This window comes from Magnolia sinica, chromosome 1, assembly GCF_029962835.1.
Source record: "Magnolia sinica isolate HGM2019 chromosome 1, MsV1, whole genome shotgun sequence".
Taxonomy (NCBI): Eukaryota; Viridiplantae; Streptophyta; class Magnoliopsida; order Magnoliales; family Magnoliaceae; genus Magnolia; species Magnolia sinica.
The window spans coordinates 136,469,654-136,490,076 of NC_080573.1; the positions used below are offsets into that span (position 1 = coordinate 136,469,654).

The window sequence follows — 20,423 nt, forward strand, 5'->3', positions numbered from 1 at the left end:
ACACGTGTGAGGCTGTCCGTACAGACAGTTCCATTTTCCCTTGTCCCTCTTGCTTTGTCACCTCCATTCCCCTCTTTCATTATCCCTTATTTCAATCCAACTCTAAAACACTAACTTATATTGTAGCATCCCAAACCATAATCCACAAACCCTAATTTCCAAAACTCCCAATTTTTCCAAATCCAAATCTCTGAAATCTAAAATTCCCTTGTCCAAGTCATAAATCCCTAATTCCCACTACTCGAAACCCATATTCCCAATTCGAAAAACCCTAAGTCCTAAAATCCCTAACCCAAAATCTGAAATCTGAACCCAAAACCTCTCAAAACCTCAACCCTAACGTTCCAACCTTAATTCCTCTTAAGCCTAGATATCCTAAACACATTTCCCACATTCCCTAGCCTTTAAGCCGCCCTAACATGTCAAAACTCATACAAAACACATGATTTCTATTGAATTCAAATTTAACCATATGCTAGGATGGGGGTTCTATCTCCCATGGGTCCTAGTTAATTAGTAATTTATGAGATTCGCATTGAGAGATTGTCATAGACTTGAATTTGGACATGTCATGAATCAGAAATTTCTGAATTTATGGTAAGTTAACTTATTTTATCGTTCCATTGCTATAGTTAATCTGTCTTTTGATTTCATGGCATCATATTAGGTTAGATCATTCCGTCCTGCATTAATTTCTGCCATTACAATAAGCATCCCACATAAAATCCAACAGATTTCCTCAACAGCAAATATTCAACCTCATCAACAGAATAGTCGAGCAATGGTAATAAAATGACAAAGCTAGAATAGGATAATGCAGAATGGTGATTTGAATCTAAATTAGGAGAACTCATTACCTTGTGAACATACAGCTCTAACAATATATTTACATGCTAAATAAAGTTAACGCTTGAAAACCATGTTTGGCTTCAAGATAAAAACAATAATAGAAACAAGATCAGCTAGTTTATACCCAAGTCGCGTAATGTCCGCTTACCTTTCCTTTTTGAAGCTCTTCCAGCAGAGTCCGCCTTTTCTGGTGTATCATCGACAACCGATTCTTCCTGTATGACCAGGCCACGGTTTCGCGACAGCTTTCTGATGGGTGTTGTGGGCCCTGCTGCCTGAACATCATCTTCTGGTATTGGCAACATTTGAGAATAGCTAGGTGTGTCTGCTCCATGCCTATGAGGCATTAACTCCTCTCCGACACCAACATAGCGTTTCATCAGCTGCAAATCAGAAATGAAGTACAAATCATTAGAAACAACTTGAATAATACAAGGGGCACACTCTGTTGGTAACGGTGCCACCATAAGCTACAGCAGTACCAGACAAGTGGAGCCCACATGATGTATCCATCAGACACAACCTAGAGACCTCAGGTGCCCAAAAATCAGCCCAATCCAAATCTCAGGAGGGCCACACTAGAGAACAATTTGAGAGTGGACAACTACCACCAATTTGACTATGGGGGCCGCCTGGAGTATATGTGCAATCCAGGCCATTCAGATAGTTCACCTAGCCTGGATGAAGGGTCAGGCTAAAAATCAGGCTGTTTTGAAACTCCTGTGGGCCCTGGTGCAAATCAAGGGAGGGTGTTCCTCCCAAATTTCATTCCCTGTGCTGTTGCCCCACCAGTGTGTTAAGCTCACACATCTGATGGATGGATTAGGATGTCACATCAAGTAGGCCCCCGCATTTGACAGGTACCACCATAAGCTGGAGCACACCTCATAATACAAAGCTAATTTGATATAGTTCGTGGTTGCAGCTACTTCCTAACCAAATCAAGGTCATTAGGGAAAAAAAAAAATCCTCCATATTTTGAGCAGGAAAAAAAAAAAGATATGATCAGCAAAAAAAGGCAGTTACTACAATTTGAATCTTTTTGTTGTTGCATACCACCCAATCCTTGAAGTCGAATCTGAAAACAAAGTGGCTGTAAGAAACTTCTCCAGAGGCTAATGCATTCGCAGAAGGAGCATTTCTAGGCACTGGAGAAAACAAGACAAAAAAGATAAGGAACTTGAAATAGAAAAAGTTGATGTGTGTGTGTGTGTGTGTGTGGGGAGAGAGAGAGAGAGAGGAACAGCTTCCATTTATAAAGATATCTTACAAACAAAATGATGCCGATCGTCGTTCACAGTTATTTCAGCTCGGCCATCTTTGACCAAAAATGAGAGAGCAAATATGTTCTCTACTGTTTGAGCGAAAGAGGATCTGTTCAACACCAAGTTTTCAAGCCTGACACGCTTCTTTTTCCTCAAGATGTCAAACATGGTAGACATGTTCTTATCGGTATCAGTTTTCTCTTCTTCACCAGTGCCCTCGACCTGCACATAAACATGAGGGAATTTGTACAAAAGTAAAAATTAAATAAATAAATAATCTAGTTGCATTGCCTAAGATTTTTAGTAGATATAGTGATTAGCTTATTTAACATAGCAGGTTCATGAATTTCAAAGAAATATGTGGAAAAGAAAGAATCCTTAGATAACCTATTTGTTTTAGCAATACATGATTTCAATGGAGATGCAGAGTGGTCAATGGTCAAAAAGTGAGTCTTCTTGTCTCTCAAAAGGGGCAGACGGAAGTCTCCATTTCTTAGATTTTAGAGAGGAAAAGTAAATGGCTCTTCTCTGAGGAAATTCGAGAAGGAAACCGATTTCCTCAGTCCTCATCTTTTGCAGAGGGAAACTGTCAAATATGAGGAAACTGATTTCATTCCTCAGCAACTGACTTCCACCAATCCAAACGGCCCCTAGGATAAATCATGAAATAGAAAAATGGTTTGCCAAGGAAAGCATGGTTAACATACCACGTCTAAAGACATGATATTTTAAAATTGAAATGGCAGCTTACATATGACATGCAACTAGAAGCTCCAACTCTTCTACATTTGAAGTACATATGCCAATTAATTACCAGAAATGGCATCATCATCTTGATAGTTAACTGGTAGGGAACCACGGGAGCAAGTTCATGCAAGGTCCAAGTCATTCAACCAGTGGTCCCCACTGTGTATGTATCTTGTCCCGAAATCAGGATCATCTGATGTTTCCCCACACATGTTGGCTAGTATCATTGGAAACTCTTTTTTTCAACAGTCCAAATCACTAAAAAGATCTACTTTAATGCATCCAAAGTAGTTGCCACTCACTTCATTAAGAGGGAGAGAGTACAGGTTTTTTCGAGAGTTAAGGTGGGCTCAACTCCGAGACCTTAGTGTCGAAATATGCCCTGCCTACCATTAAGCTATGGCCAGAACCCAGAAAGCATGCAGTCATTGAATTACAATAACAAAAATCATAATTGAAGAGAGAGAGAGAGAGAGAGAGAGAGAGAGAGAGATGAAGAGAGAAAGAAAAGAAAAGCTGCCTACATGGCAGCCTTTTATCAGGACTTCAGCTTTAATTATTAGGTATGATTTTTTAATATATCAGGCATGTTATAGACTGGTAGAGTCAAATTGATATGGAATTTTCTGATGCAATGATTTCAAAATATGTGATGATGGGAGATCGAAGAGATTGTGGCTCTTCAACATCGTATCATCAGTGTTAAGACTGATCAGACGAGAGAAAACAGACTAGTATGGAGACTCGACAGCTCAGGCTCTTTTTCAGTTAAATCTCTATATAAATTTACAGACAAGAACCTTTCAGTTGTGGAAAAGGCTATGACGGATCAAGTGTGGAAATTTGAAGTCCCCCCAAAGATTGCGGTATTCGGCTGGTTAGTTGGAAAGAAGAAAGCGTTGACTGTAGATAACTTGAGGAAAAGTGGTATGATAATTACAAACATCTGTCTCTGCTGTATGGCTGATGAAGAATCGGTGGACCACCTGTTCATTCATTGCCCGTTCATTAACCAGGTGTGGACAGCTATTCTAAACTCCTTCAATATTCCCTGGTCCTTTCTAGACTCTTCCGATCGTCTGCTAAAAGCTTGGCATGGGCCTAAGTTAGAAAAACAAAGAACTACGGTTTGGAGAATGAGCCTATTGGCTGTTTGGTGGTCGGTGTGGGAAGAAAGGAATGGGAGATGCTTCAACGGTACATCTAACTCGGCAGGATCAACAGTCCAGAAAGTTCAGCAGCACTTAGCCGAGTGGGCCTCTAATTTTATAAACTTAAAGGGTTGTAATCTGCTTCGAATAGGAGGTTAATCCTTTCGCTATCTCAGCGGGAGGATCCTCTTATCTTGTATTCCGTTTAGTTATCAATATAGCTATCATTATCTTTCAAAAAAAAAAAACATCCTTGCTCACAAGTTTGGTAAAACAACTAATTTATACACATGTCATGTGAGCACGAACTCCAAGGCAAAACAAACCCAACTCACCTCTTCAGGACGAGTGCTTTCGGTCGGCCTTGTTCTTTTTCTTTGAACCGCAGTCTTCCGTTGCTTCAATTCAGTACTCATAGGCCCAATCCTAACAAACATCAATCACCAAATGAAAATCAAACACAATGAGCAACACCCAAGCTTCATCTTCTTATTTCCAAATAAGGCTGTGAATTTGATTTTACATGGTGGAAAACCCGGGGGCCTTCTTGAAGACATGAGAGACAGCAAGGCCAATGTCTGTCCAAGATACCAAACTGCAAGCACCGTCACTGCTTGACGCACCATCTTGTCGCCCAAAGCTTCCAAGAAGAGCAGTTACAAAATCAGATGGCGTTACTCCATCATTGCCATGTGACTTCACCGATGTTACCAAGGTGTTGGCGATATCCAAAAGAGCCTCAGCATCCACAACTTGTTCACGAGGCTTCTGAACTGGAAACCAGCACAAACACATGACTCCAGATAAACAAATTCTAAAAGTGAGCCACCACCAACATGGTGTGACTGATAGTAACACCCCCAGTCTTTCTACTTACGGTAACACAATGGCACAGTTGTGTTCTGCTGTATAGCTAAAAAAAGAGAGAATGGGTGCCCTCTCGATCAGGAAGAGGTTAGTAGATATCAATTGGTCGTTTGGCAGCATGGATTTTAGGCAGTTTACATTTGGAATCCAGGAATTCGAATCCAAATCATGTTTGGCGACTGGAAAATCCTGAATTTCAAATCCAACTAGGATTGAAAATCCTCAAAAGGCCCCCTTTCAAATCCAACAGAAAAGGTGGAGTGCAAGATCTTAGATTTTGAAGATCTTCTCCAATCATCATAAGTGCTCTCTCCTCCTCTCTATAAAGTGCCCTTTTAAACATCTAGGTTGCCAAACATAGATTCCAAATTCCACAAGATTGAAAATCCAGGCTGCCAAACACAACAAATAGAATGAAAATCTCAGCGATGGAAATATCCTGGCTTTGGATTCCAAATCTAGGCTGACAAATGACCCCTTACAAAACAATTAAACAAATGGAACATATCGGGGGGGAACAGAATTTAAACAAATACATAAATTTTCAATTCTCTCAGCAAACGGCAACAGAAAAGGCTGAATTTTGTTATACAATCATAAATTCCAAACCTCAATTATATTTATATCAAGATTCTAACACTCATCCCAAATGTTGGAATAGTTTAATCTTCATTTCATCGCAAGATTTTTTTTACATTTTTACTGTTTTGATTTCAATAATTACATCTAAAGTCAACATAACTGCAAAAGAAAAAAGGCAAAACAGTCAATTTTTACTGAAATAAACAAGTTACAACTTCCACAATATAGTCTCTTATAGCTCAACATGGTATAAGAGATCTAGTATGGGCTTTCGTCCAAGCCATCCTTTGTTGCATTTGTTCTTCACCATTAGTAATGGTCCATTCATCTATCAGTCAACTCTCAAATGGTGTCCAACCATCATTCTTCTTTTCTTGCTAGAAATACAAGTTGTCACCAGACATTGCCATTGATCTCTTCTTGGATCTGCCATTGGGGCCATCATCTCTACGACCCAGCATCATCTTGATCTACATCACCATCCATTTCTACTTCAGCCAAGCCAGATGCTACGGATCTGCCAGATTTGCCGGTTGAGGATACAATCATCGGATCTACTATCATATTCCAATCATTGTCACTGCCACTGAAAAATAGCTCCGTGCCATCACATATCTACAGCCATGGCTCCCAAAGTCCATCATCCAAGATCTATTCTCATCAGCACCAGATTCATCCATCCACAACTGAAAACCATCACACCAAGCCACATCTTCTCCCGAATCAGCAACCATGGAACCCTTTAGCCTCACAATCACCATTCCTGTTGCATCATCTCTTATCAGACTAAACATAGCACCACTGCCAAAAAACCCATTTCATCCTGGCACAAAACCAAACTGCCGCTGCAAACCATCCATCTCTAATGTGATCGACACCCTCCCATTAGCCCCATCTCCACCACCATCAGATCATCTACCAGATCAGTCATCCATTGTTGCTTGTTTCCTTGCTTTCGTCCCTCCATGCATCTTGTAGGAACCAGCAATCTCATTGTCAGTATCACCCTTGCAATCCAAACCCATCACCACTAGAACTACAAATTTGCCATTGTGGCTCCTGAAGCTGCCGCCACTCTTCTTTTTTTTTTTTTTGAGAGATAACATTCACTTTCATTAAAATAGAAAAAGGAAAACAGGCGAGAGAGAACCCGCTGAGATAGCGGGAAAATTACTCTCCCACATAGAATAGATTACACGCTGAGGAATGATTAAAGGCGGCTCATTCAGTAATATAATAGTGAATTCTGGACACTACGAATCCCACCGAATTGGAAACACCCTTGCAACATCTATCATTTCTTTCTTTCCAAACTGCCAAGAGAACCATTCTCCAAACGATAGTTTTCTGCTTTCCAATAGACACACCATGCCACGCTTTTAACAGCTTTCTTGTCGATTGAGGGAGAGACCAAGATAGATCGAACCAAGCTGCCACCACTCTTTTGTTTATCACACCTCTATTTCTAGCCAGTTTATAGCCACGGCCAACTGTCTCCCCTGAGTCATCTTCCCACTCGTTGGACTCTCTAATCTTAGTCGCCAGGTCTATTTTCCATCACCAGATTTGTCAGGTCTAATCTTAGCCTTTGCATGATCGTCTTGTTATTTGATTGTCTTGTTATTTGATTGTCAAGAGATGGTCACATAAGTAGCTCCTTTGGTGCATTTTGGGTGCACCAAGAATTTTTGTACTTTCAATTAGATCTAAGCCCTCATCCAATCATTCATCTTGGCCTTCAACAATGTATCCTCCCTATATCAGGCCTTCTGATAATATGTGTTTTTCATTTGTGTTGAACCTTTTTTTACCAGATTTGTCATTGTGTCAGGCTTTTACCATGTTGTCCTCATGGCTGGACCTTTTTTTTCTTTGGCATCGGAACATCCAGAGCCACCGAAAGAGTAACGATTGAAATCCTAGCCATCGGAAGTGTGTATCCACCGAAAGAGCAATGGTTGAAAACCCAGCCACTGGAAGAGCCAATAGATCATTCCCTAGTCATTGGAAGTGTCAATGGTTCACATCTAGAAGTTGTCAAAAGTGTCTGCACACCTCATGCTACTCATTGTTTTCTCACCATGTTATTATTGAATTTTAAATGTTCACTATACCTTTCAAACTCAAGTTACTTCTTAACAGAGGATATTAGAGTATACGATACTTTTGTACAACTATATATAGGGCTGTCAATCGACCAAGCTAGGGCCAAGCAAAATCAAAATTTTGAATAGACCCGGCCCAAATACTTAAAATTTTGGACCAAAGCCAACTCCAGGCCTGGCCCGTTGTCAGCCCTAAGTGTACATGTATAATTGAGCATGCTATGGATAGCTATTTAGATGGATTCATGTCTCTTGTTATATTCCTGGTATTGTCAATGAAATAAACAAGTTACAGTTTCCACAACGTAGTCTCTTAGGGCTTAAGAGAATCATTTGCCTAAATTTCAGTGCAATACTCATTGTCTTTGTGACACTAACATTACAAATAACGATTAGAAATAAATGCAATATGCAAAATTCAAAGAATTACACAATATTACAAAAAAAATAAAAATAAAAAATAAAAAACGAATTTTACAGCCATTTCAAGAGAATACCTAGCTGATGCAAGTTCTCAACTTCACCAATAATCGAATTGAATTTATCAGAATCAGCTCGAGAAATATCCTCTCTTTCATCTGCCAAATAATCATAAAAATCACAATAAGGAAAGAAAGAAAAAAAAAAAACATCTAAACTGTCAAAACAAAAGGAAATAGAATCAGCACCATCGATCAGATTCTTGACGACCAGATACCGCGACCGCAGAACCCGCCGTTCTGACACGGCCTGCCGAGCCGACGGCTCGCTTCTCCCCGCTTCTTCTCGGATCTCCGCTCTACTCCGGCTCGTTCCCGGTTCGCGTTTTACGATTCTAGCCATTGGTTTCTGAAATCCCTAACCCAGATCGACGAGAAAGAAAGACGAATTCCCAAAAACCTAGTAAGCTAAATTTTCTAATTTGAGAAATTGAAAAAATAAAAATCTGAAACCCTAATTCCTGAGAGAGGGTATGGAAAGCGAATGACTCAAAAAAGCGAAGGAAAGCTTCTAAAAATCTCTACTTCGACTTTTTTGTTTTTTCACCCTTTTCCCGCTTTCGCGAAAATTTGGAACTTCTGCAACCTCTCCCTCTCTCTCATCATTTCGAGGACAGAAACAAAGAGAAAAACAGGCATCGATTGGTCTGGATTCGTAGAGAGTCGACAGCACGTGCGAGCAATGGCATAGATTTGACGTTTATACTTCCTTCGTAATCTTACACGCGGACGCTCGTATACGAGGTATACATGTAGGGGACTCGGATGGCGTCGGGAACGGATTAGGTGAGACCCGGATCCACCGAGGTGGGTGGGACCCCTGACTGTGGTGCTCACAGTGATGTATGTGCCTTAAATCCACACCGTCCAACCATTTTAAAAGCTCATTTTAAGGCATGATCCCAAAAATGAAGCTGACTTAAATCTTAGGTAGACCATACTACAGGAAACAATCTTGATTAAATCCTACCATTAAAATTTTCATGGGTTCCACCTGAATGTTTATTTGCCATACACATCCAGAGAAAGTGCGCACGCAAATATCATCCTGATACAAAGCTTTTGTAGGCTCAAAAAGTTTTTAATAGTCAAACACCCTAATTTTCCGTACAATGGTCGATTTGAGATTTAGAACTACTTCATTTCTATGATCATAACCAAAAATGAGTTTTCAACAAGGTGGATCCGGGGGTCCCGCCTAATCCGCTCCCGATTGGGTAATGTGTCACACGAGCGCGGATGACCTATGCCCCGGTCACACGAGTTCCTGTGGTGGAAAGTGTGTGGGGCCACACAGAGATTCCCGTGGCAAATCCACTCCGTCCATAGGTTTTCCTACACCACAATAGGACAGCAATTTAAAAATCAAGCGGACACAAAACTCATGTGGGCCACACCATACCAAACAACAGGGATAACAACGGGAAACTTTGTGGGGCCGTAGAAGCTTTGTATCATGGTAATATTGCCTGATTTTTAGACTACTGTCTTATTCTTGCCGTCCAAAACTGATGTACGGAGTGAGTTTGTCACAGACATCTCTGCGGGCCCACACAATTTCCAACTACAGGAGCTTCCTGTGCTGGGCACAGGCAAACCGTGTCCTGGTGAGTGGATCCCTATGGAGCCACCGTGATGGATGTGCCTTAAATCCACGCCGTCCATCCGTCCATTCGGGCATGAGCTTAAAATTGCAGCAGATTCAAATCTCAGGTGGACCACGCTACAGGAGAACAATGGTGATTGAAAGTCCACGAGTAAAAACTATTTAGGCACCACCGGAATGTTTATTTTCCATCCAATCTGTTGATAAGGTCCCAAAGGCACCACCGGAATGTTTATTTAACATCCAATCTGTTGATGAGGGACCACACAAATATCAGCTTGATCTAAAACTTTTTTCGCCAGGAGAAGTTTTTAACAGCAATCACCGCGGTTTCATGTGGCCTGGTCCACATAAGATTCGGATCTACTGCATTTGTTAGCTCATGCATTAAAATGAGTTGGAGAAACGGATGAACCGCATATACATATACATCAATGTGGGCCCACAGTCGGGGATCCACCCACCACGGTGGATTGCCGGTGTATACAGGAAGCAGATTGCATGGTGTGTCTAGAGGTGTCAATGGGCCCAGTTTGGGCCTGCCAGAGCAAAATTTTGAATAGGGCCTCAGAAGTTCTAAAAAGTTCGAAATCCAGACCGAGACCAACCTGATGCTCGGCCCATTAACTGCCCTGGGTGTGTCACACACTACCGATTCTGTGGGCCCCACCATGATATATGTGTTATATCTACATTGAGGATCCATCTGGAGATATCATGTCCGGGCATCCTTCCAAAATTAAGGTAGATCCAAAGCTAAGTAAACCACGCCATATGAAGTACGGAGTTGTTGAAGCCTTGTCGACCATTATGTTTATTTGCCATTCAACTTATTCAAAAGGTCAAACATACCTTAGTAAAGGGTAAAAACAAATATAAACTTATTCCCGGGCTTCTTTTATCCTAAAAAGTTTTCAATGGTTGACATTTAATCCCCCTCCTTTCTCTAGTGTGCTTCACTTGAGATTTGGATCCGGTTCATTTTTTGCCTCAGGCGTAAAAATAAATTCACCAATTTTCAGATGATTTAGATATAACACAGGACGCGGATTGCATCCTACCCCCTCTCTAAGATCATTTTAGGGTATGCGGGCAAAAATGAGGTAGATCCAACGCTCAAGCGAGCCACATTATATAATAAGTTTAGTTGCATTAATGCACAAAGCAATAAATGCAAAAGTCATACATGTCGTGCTCTACTTCAGAGTGGATCTTCCTATTTTTGTGCACAAACAGGCAGTTCCGTGGGTGAGCCCACCGTGATGTTTCAGTTTATCCATGCCGTGGGTCCCTTCTCATGGGGCGGATTAGATACGGACAAAGTCAGTCTCCAAATCGCTACTGAAGTGACGTCAACAAGCTCTGTAGACCCTACCATATGCATGTATTATATCCATACCGTCCAACCATTTGTTGGGATCGTTTTATGGCGGGAGAAAAAGAATGAGATATATCTAAAGTTCAAGTGGTCCCACCACAGAGAAAACCGATTGGGATCAATCACACCCACCATTGAAACATTTATAAGGCCCACCATGATGTATTTTTTAGATTCAACCTATTCATAAGTTAACCTAGAGATAAATGAAGTGAAATACACACACACACATATATAAAAAAGCTTGATCGGAAACTTCTAGGCCCCTAAGAAGTTTTGAACGATGGATGTCACTGTCTCCACTATTTTCTACGGTGGGGTCCACTTGAACTTTAGATCTATCTCATTATTTTTCTCCTACCATAAAACGATCTCTCCAAATGGATGGACGGTATGGATATAACACATATATCATGGTGGGGTCCACGGAGCTTGGTGATGTCACTTTAGTAGCGATTTGGCTACCGACCTTGTCAGTATCTAATCTGCGTCCCATGAGAAGCGACTCACGGCATGGATAAACTGATACATCATGGTGGGCCCACCCATTGAACTGCTTGTTTGTGGCTAGAGACAAGTGGGGTAGGACGCAATCCGCATCCAATAATACATATATCAGGCCCACATAACTTAATGATGTTAACATGCCACCAAGGTTGGTCCTATAATGCAACATCGATGTCAGTGATGTATATACACAACAGAATTTTGTGGGCCCCATAATGATGTATGTCTTTATTTGTACTATCCTTTCATTTTTTTTAGATCATTTTAAGGCATGAACCAAAAAATAAGGGAGATCCTGTGCTCAGGTGGATCACAGTCACATGAAACATCTACCATTGAAATCTTCTTGAGGCATAGAAGTTTTAGATCAGGTTGATATTTGTGTTTTCCTTCTTCTTCAATATATTGTGTGATGAATATTTGTGTAACCTTTTATAAACAAGTTGCATGGTAAAAAAAATCAAGGTGGCCCGTGTTGTGGTTCAATTTATGTTCTAGTCACACGATATGTGTGAGGTGTATTAAAATTAAATTTGCGGCTCAATTCAAACTAAACAACTATGACCCAAGGCACCGATATAGGCAAATACGTAGTGTATGACTGAGATCAAATGAGATCAATCGCCTATTCAGCCACATGCTCAGTATATAAATTAGATCACGCGATATTCAGATGGTAGAGTTCATCCTCTGATGACGGGTTACACATTTGCCTTCTGCACAAAAAGACTTTTCAATACAGACAAAAGAAACAAATAGGAAATGGAATCTTATAGTTAGTCACGAAGAACTGCTGCAGAACACATTCCCAAATGGGGATTTGAATCCATCACATGAGCGTAGACTCAAATTATTGCTAAGATTACCAACTACTTACACTATGGAATGTAAAACAGAAATTAAAGAGTAAAGAATTATACTAATAAATGTAATTGACTTAAAAAATGTAAAGTAATCACACTAAGGAATTTAAATGACAAGTAATCGAAAGATATATTGGCATTAATTGGGTTGGTATGATATAAATCTTCATATTGAATTTATTTACTATTTATAACCCCAATACAGCTATATGGATGCTTCCCATGTTCCAACGGTTAGTATAACTGTTTCAACGTCTCTTGCTTTCTTTTTATATGCTTCTCACATTTTGGCGGTTGATGTAACCATTTGAGCACTACATAACCTTCTAGAGACTTCATTTTAAACTTGTCACTTGTCCTAACAATCACTCTAAGCCTTTTTACTGACGATCGCATTCCACTCGAGCTCTTAGATGACTATCGACCACTTGGTCAACCTCTTGAGTGACTATCAGTTATTTGGTCTGCTTCTAGATGACTATCGGCCACTTAATCGACCTCCTGAATGGCTACTGCTTGGTTGACCTCCTAGATAGCTATCGACCACTTGGTTGGTTGCTTGGTCTGCTTTTGAATTCATCTCAACTGTTCCTTGTCCTGTTATCATGTCAACTATGATTCTATAAAAAACTCTTCAAGCATTATTAAAGATCTTTAGCCTGCAATATATTTTCCTTGCTATAACATATGTCCTTTCCAGTTAGGTTTCCCAAGAACGGTAAAAAATACGGTACAATAGGCTATACGAAGTTTCAATGGTGGGCATCATTATCCCTACTGATTCATGTGGTGTGGTATGAACTTTGGACTCAAACCCTAAATTGATTTGGAAAAAACAAATGGACTACATGGGTAAAACACGTACATCATGATATACACAATACCTACTTTTGATGTTATGTTTCATATGACACAGTTTCAACCCATCGCCGTGGTGTTGGAAAAAGCTCCATGGCCTCACTATGATATATGTACTTTTTCCACGTCATAGATCTATTTCGCCCCCTCATTTTAGAGCATGAGCCCCTCCAAAAAAAAAAGCAGATCCAAATATTAAGCAGACCACACCGAGCAGACCACACCATAGGAAATACTGTTGATGCTCAACCCACCATAAAAAAAAACTTCATAGGGCTACAAAAGTCTTGCATCAATTTGCAAACAAACATCACAATGCACCATTGGAGGTTTTCAATTGTGGGTGTTCAATCACCACTCTTTCCTTTGATGTGGTCCACATGAGATTTAGACATGTGGGGCAAATTGGATGGATAGTGTGGTTGAAATGCAAACATCATGTTAGAGCCCACGGAGGTTTTCTATTACTACACGTAAAGTTGGACACGAATCGAGCTAGCTCAGTTAATTCGCTCGATTCAGCTTCGCGAGCCAAGTTGAGCTTGAAAGACTCAACTCGAAGCTCGGCTAAACTTGACTCGGTTCGGCTCGCCTTGACTCGACTCGAGTTATAACTTAATTATATAATATTATATATAACTTAATTAATATATTATATATAGTGTAAAAAAGGGCTTGCCCATATAAAAATTAAAAAGAAAACACTCAACTCAAACTTGAAGTCAGCTCGAAAGCTTGAGCTGACCTGAATTGTTGACCGAATTGAATTGAGCTAGCCAGTCAAGCTCGATGACCGAGTCGAGCCGAACTCGAGTTAGGATAGGCTGCTAGCTGAATTGAGCCGAATTGTGCCAAGCTTAACTCGATTTGGCTTGTGTATCTACATGACACTGAAGTCGTGATGTATGTTACACTAATATAGGCCGTTAGCCAATATAGTTTGGACGAGTCCTATAGTAACCAACCAGGTTTCAGTCTTGCTGGCTTTTCCATACCCGTTGGTTACCATATGGTCTTTGAAAGCAAGGTATTAAGTTGGACTTGGCATATACGTGAGCACTTAGCTAGTGGCGCTCACTTGATGGATTTATTAGATAACACAAAGACTAATACGCGGTGTGTGTAAATATGCTCTCTTGCATGTTTGGCTTAGAAAACCTCCTCTCTTCCACTGAAGTAGCTCATATATATTAAATATATATAACGTTACTAATATAATTAATTAGGCCTAGAGTAAGAAAGTCTATGGGCTGTGTTTAGCTCTCAGCTTAGGAGGTATTTAGATGGGGCATGGCACGCTTTCAAGTCTACGGGACGATCTTGAGTTCAAATATAAAAGTGAGGAGAATTTTTAGACTTGGGCTAATTTGACTAAAGCATATGTATTTCAAACACACACACACACACACATATGAAATACTGGCCTTCATGGGCATGTCCAAAAATCTTTTAAAGGCCACTTGGGCTGACGTGTTGACGATCCGAACCATTCATTCACTCATTCGTACAACCATGGGAAGCCAATGTTGTTGTTCAATTTGGACATTAGTCCACACTTGTAACGAACAACTTGAATGTAATGAACAATTTAAATTTGGTTAAACGTGTACGATTAGAAATAGCATCGGTGATGTTAGAATTGTACTTGACTCAGATTGATTAAATGCTTGTGATCCCATACACTATTAAGATCATACCCATGAAAGGTTGATCTCATTGTTCAACCACCGATTGTTATAGCAATTGGGCAAATTTATAAGAAGAATATTAGTCCTTCACGAAGGGATATTTTTCTATGAGCTAAGGACTTTTTTCCTTCAATGGTGATAATATCTTAGGTTTCTTAGTGAATTAATAATGGACATGCAATATTAAAAATAAGGCAAATTATCAATTTTATTGAATTGAATGTAACAACGCACAATCGGTTGAAAATTAAATAAATTGGATAGAGAATAAATATAAATACATACAACTACTTTTACTTGCAGAATGTTTATGAAAAATGTCAGACAATCGTGAAACGGTCATGATGCGAAGTTAGCATGATGTAAGTAGTGATCAATCAAGTAAAACTCAAATGACTGAGACTCCAACAATGATTATTGTGGATATTTAAGCTACTTATAAGGCGTACTGCAATGATGTCACCATGTAGCAACAAATCTAAATAAATTAAGGGCTTTGGAATTACTATGGAGTGATTAAACAAAAGTGAAGTATCCAAACTAATAAGTTAAAAACTAAGGATAGACTGCATTGCACTACAGAGAAATTGATCGTGTATGGTGAGGGCCCAAAACTATTCTTCAAGCACTGCTTTTGTATGCTTATGGGAAGCAGTGACCAGGTATGATTTTATGTGAATCTTTAATCACGTAGTGACTACATGCTAACAAGATTTGAATTTCTTGTCATATGATGTCATCCTATATGATCTGCTTATAATTCTAGTTAGATTCTATATTTTGATTTCGCTCATAATTTATTACTGCGTCTGGGAAATAATCCTTTGTCCCAAAATTTTATCCTTCATACGTTGATCTATTTTTGACCTGGGATAGTTGTGCCATGAGTGAACTATATTGTAGGTCTTTAAAAACTTTATGCATATGCAAAATGTCTCACATGCCCTACATGAATGATGTCTGACTTTTTTTTATCATAAAAGTATATACGAATCTGAATATATTTGCTTTTGGCCGACTATATGTCACTGATCATTGAACCCTTGTAATACATGCATAATTGCCTCCCACCATTTATACACAAGTGCCAACATATGGTGGCTTCTCACCAAACATCATAGATTACATCAGGCCGAGTGTAAACACATCGTTCAAGTATCATGCTATTTGGATAATCCTGGGCTTTCGATGAATAGCCATGAAAAAATGACAACTAAGATCGATTGGATAAACAAAATAGGTATAGCTATCATCTTGGTGTCGAGACTTATTTCAATTAAGATTAGTTAAATTATATAATATAAATGTTAGAATCTTGCATATATATTTTTTTCTATAATCTTATTGAAATATTTTGATTTTTTTATTTCGTTACAATTTTTAAGTGAAAATCCTTAGTCCTACGTTACTTAGAGAGAGAGTGTTAGAGGAGCTTTATGAGTTTTGAGTTATCTAAGTATATTTACTTACATAAAAATACTAGCTTTTATGTTTCAATGTGAAGTGCATGCATGCACACACGTATAGTGTAGGCAATGAACTGTGAGATACTGTAGTTATAAAGGAACTAGTGGTGCACTTTACACTTTGCATGTGTACAATATATCACGAGTGATGCTCTCATGTGACTTGTCGTGGACCAATGCGATCTACTGTGACTAGGCTAGGCCGTTCAAAAATAGGCTATAGTGGGTATGACCATTGTAGGACCAGTTGTTTATATGATCAGCCGACTAAAATTAGCTAGCAAAAAAGTTTCCGTTGCACCAACTACCGGCAAATATCATCCATTGCAAATTTTGGCTAACAAGATTCAATTGCCATAGACTTTTGGATGAGAAAATTTAATCACTGTGCTAATCAATTGGCAGAAATTGACCGTTGCGCATTTTCAGCCATGTGAAATGGTTAGTTCAGTTGATTTGAATTAAACCACGTATCTTCATAAAAGACACGACCATTTTTAATAGTTTTAGATTTGTCTTTTTTAGAAATATCTTATCCTTTTAAAAACGTTCTTTATGAAGATGTACAACCATTCATTCTCTATAAATTTCAGTGTAAATTAATAATTAAATATTTCTTGCAATGTTCTTTGTGAATATATAAATTTTCTATTAAAATTTTTATTGTTTTTTTCGTGAGTTCTTTATTTTCTCAATATACAAAATTTACCGGAATTATAATCTGCGTACCGAATTTTGGCCATAATATATTTGCAATGGCTGCACTCAAAACCTCTAAAGTTTGTCGCATTCTACTCGTAATTTGCTAATAACTAGGCCCTGATCTTGTACAGACGAGAATGTGTAGGCAACAGAATGGATGATTAACACTTCGATACGCATCCCGAATGTTTGGAGCTTTTTGAAGTTAAATATTTCTGTTTTGTTTGATTTCATTTTAGTATTTATTATTTTCTCAAGAATCATCAGAATATATCCCAATCTATATTTCTTGATTCTATCAAGCTGATTTGGTAATTCTAACCATGTGATCAGTGGAAACCATTATTTGTACCGTTCAAGTCACAAGTATACTCGAGTAAACTAGCTATACCTTTTAAGTTGGAAGCCACAAAAAATCATACACGTGTAACTCATACGGTAGTTGGATCGGTCTGATTTTTAAGTGGTCCAGCTTAGACGGCGGGGCAAACCTTATGAAAGATTGGATGCTGTACACAGGGTTTAGTGGCCCCCCACCCACTGCAAATTACCAGCATGCCCTCACAAATTTAAATTTGAACGACTGCACTCTGGCCACGTGTTGCATTTAATTTCCGTCACATTAACCCTAATGTGCATGGAAATTAGAAGCACATGCAGGTTCTCCATGTTTTATATACTCGCGTCCATCCGGGCCGTGTAGAGAAAGGTGAGTGAGGAACGCCGTCCATCACGTAAATCCCACGGGAACAACGTATGGTTGATATCATATCTCCAGTCGGCAGGAATTTGCCACATAGGCTATATTTTTATGGGACCAGCTGGATGAATTGATGAACGGTCTGGATATCCAAGCGGCTCATCTGACTGGTTCAGTTTTTTAGGACCCCTTCTCCAAACAGTAAGGCACGTGGCCAAGCATGCACGGTTACGAGAAACTGATCGACGCTCCAAATTCAGTATACATCTGTGGCCCATATGATTGTCAGATCACCCTGATTTTTTACAACATTAACCTACTTGGTGGGGTCCTCCCGATGAGCGACTTCGATCTTGTCACGTTCACAGGCGCATCGTTATTCCTCTTTCATAATGCTACCTGGCGAAACAGAGTCCGTTACACTAAACCGGAGTTTTTTTTTTTGTTTTTTTTCCTCTGTCTCGACACAGGATTCAGTGGCTGTTGCCAATCCCTGGTGCCCTTTTGTTGAAATGTTCTGAGGATCTGACCAGCCATGCTGTCTTTCCTGCCACAGTGCTTCTCGTGTAATTAAGCTTCATTGATGATCCTGACCTTTGTTTTTTAGAATTGAAATGAAAGCAGTAGAAAAGCTTAGATACTAGGTTAAAAAATCATCCGTTCAGTGTAAATGGTATCTCTACAGCATAGATTGCACAACACGGACGGATAAGAGGACAAAGGAGACCCTGGCTTGAGCAAGGGACCCTCCGATGCCAAAGTCAGGCCTGGATTCTGGGTCTAAATGTATTGAGGGGTTTTGAGAAAGAGTTTTTGCCTACCTCACAAGACGATGGAGGTTCTTCTTTTATAGCTGCTGGAGCATTTAATCGTACGAGGATTCTCCTCTTGATATCGTGTGCGGGATCCTCTCCTGGTATCACGGAGACAGGATCGTGCCTATCTCCAGTCTTCATCCGATCCCGTGAGCTTCAGGGTCGGGGATCTTATCTCAAGATATTCGGGATGAGGCTTCATCTTGCGCTGGCCGATCTGATAAGAAGATCGGTCCAACGCATGCCCGGATCGCTGATGTGTCGTCCGAACCGACTTAACTTCTGTCTCGGTTTAGTGAACCATGCCTCGGATCTGACACATCCTTTGGAGACCCGAGGCATTAAGTCCGAGTCTCCGAACTCTGCATCTTTGGTCCCCAACAGTAAGCCCCCTTACTCCGTGTGTTTCATATGACACTTAGGAGTAGCGAGTTTTGAGTCGGTTCATAACTTAGTCCGAGACAATAAGTGGTCATTTAATGCATTCTGTGTCGCCTTTGACGGGAGACGGTTCAGTTTCTGACATCGCATGCGCCGACAGCCGTCAAATCGCTCACCCCGCCAATGAGGGTTGGACACGTAACAAGGGCATTATTGTCGTCAGTCGACGTGCGCCACGTGTCGAGTGGGGGAGTCGATGCAGGCATAGAATCATTTCCCCATTAATTGCTTCCGCCACATGGCAATCTTATAAAATGGTGGGGTCCCGCATTTCGAACCTACTGCCATTCCCGCGTTGCATTTCCTTTGGAGCTTTTTCGGTCTTTCGTCTTCTTCATTTCCTTTTTCTTCTCGCGGCTCCTTTCGCTATTTCCGTTTTCCTTCCTCCCTCAGGTGAGTCTCCCCTTCCTCTTTATTTAGTGATAATGGTGGCTAGAGGTTCTCGAGTCCCCATGAGGGAGTTTCCGGAGATGAAGGCGAAGCGCAACGTTTTTGGAATGTTGCGGAATCGCCTTCCTTACTGACAAAGATAGCAGTTGATGCGAACGCTGCTTTTCTTTCTGAGAGGGTCACTGAAGCTCCGGCGGAGCGCCCTGCTTCCGTTGATCTTTCTCGTGGTGGGTCGTCTTTAATAACCCGCCCGGGAAGGCCTAATCTTCCAAGGGGCATGGAGGAAGAAGAGGAGGAGGAAGAGGAAATGTTGATTGCCGAGGGAACCTCTGGGCCGGTTCCTGTTGATGAGTCGGCACACGCCGAGTCTGAAGGAGAAGGATCGGGGGATGATCTAAGCGGCCCGGTTCCTTCAGTTTTAACTAAGGAGGATTTAGACAGAATCCGAATCGGGTATCACATCCCAGAATCGGTTATCACTTATCTCCCCCGTCCGAATGACTTGCCGGATCATCCTCCTGCTGGGGCGGTCGCGATCTACCAAGTCTCGATGCAATGCGACTTGCGTCTGCCCCTTAAGGCTATTGTCCGGGGAGTTTTATCTCGTATTCAAATTGCCCCGGGGCAAATAGTTCCGAATGGGTGGATGAATTTATTCGGGTGTGAGGTGTTGTGGGCTGAGATGGAACAGCCACCGCTAACAGTCGACTAATTTCTCCACTTATACCAAGTGCGCGTGAACCCGAACTACCCCGGCTTTTATGTCTTCGCTGCTTGGCGGGGCGGAGGCGGCTCCCTAATAACCGACCCTCCCACTTCCAACAAGCATTGGAGAGAACGTTGGTTTTGGGCCGGTGGTCGCTGAGATTCCGAAGAAGCGGCAAAAGCTCGGCTCCAGTGCCTCGGCTCGGATCAAAGAGTTGAGGACGTTGGATCCGTCAGATAGGTCCTAGAAGGTGCTTTT

General features: G+C 40.6%; 1 protein-coding gene across 3 annotated transcripts; it reads right to left on the bottom strand.

Annotated features, from left to right (window-relative positions):
• Positions 1-812: 812 nt before the first annotated feature.
• LOC131219597 (non-structural maintenance of chromosomes element 4 homolog A) lies at positions 813-8,738 on the bottom strand. Of its 3 annotated transcripts, none has more exons than XM_058214837.1 (7): positions 8,235-8,733; positions 8,064-8,144; positions 4,536-4,785; positions 4,348-4,438; positions 2,120-2,336; positions 1,879-1,997; positions 813-1,232 (listed from the first exon to the last, which is right to left on the bottom strand). In XM_058214837.1, the coding sequence occupies exons 1-7, from the start codon at positions 8,386-8,388 to the stop codon at positions 963-965; spliced, it is 1,182 nt and encodes a 393-aa protein (XP_058070820.1). In that variant the 5' UTR covers positions 8,389-8,733; the 3' UTR covers positions 813-962. The 3 variants fall into 3 exon arrangements, with proteins under 3 accessions (XP_058070820.1, XP_058070828.1, XP_058070836.1); XM_058214845.1 differs by having other exon boundaries at positions 1,906-1,997; positions 8,235-8,726; XM_058214853.1 differs by lacking the exon at positions 813-1,232 and adding an exon at positions 1,258-1,566 and having other exon boundaries at positions 8,235-8,738.
• Positions 8,739-20,423: the final 11,685 nt, after the last annotated feature.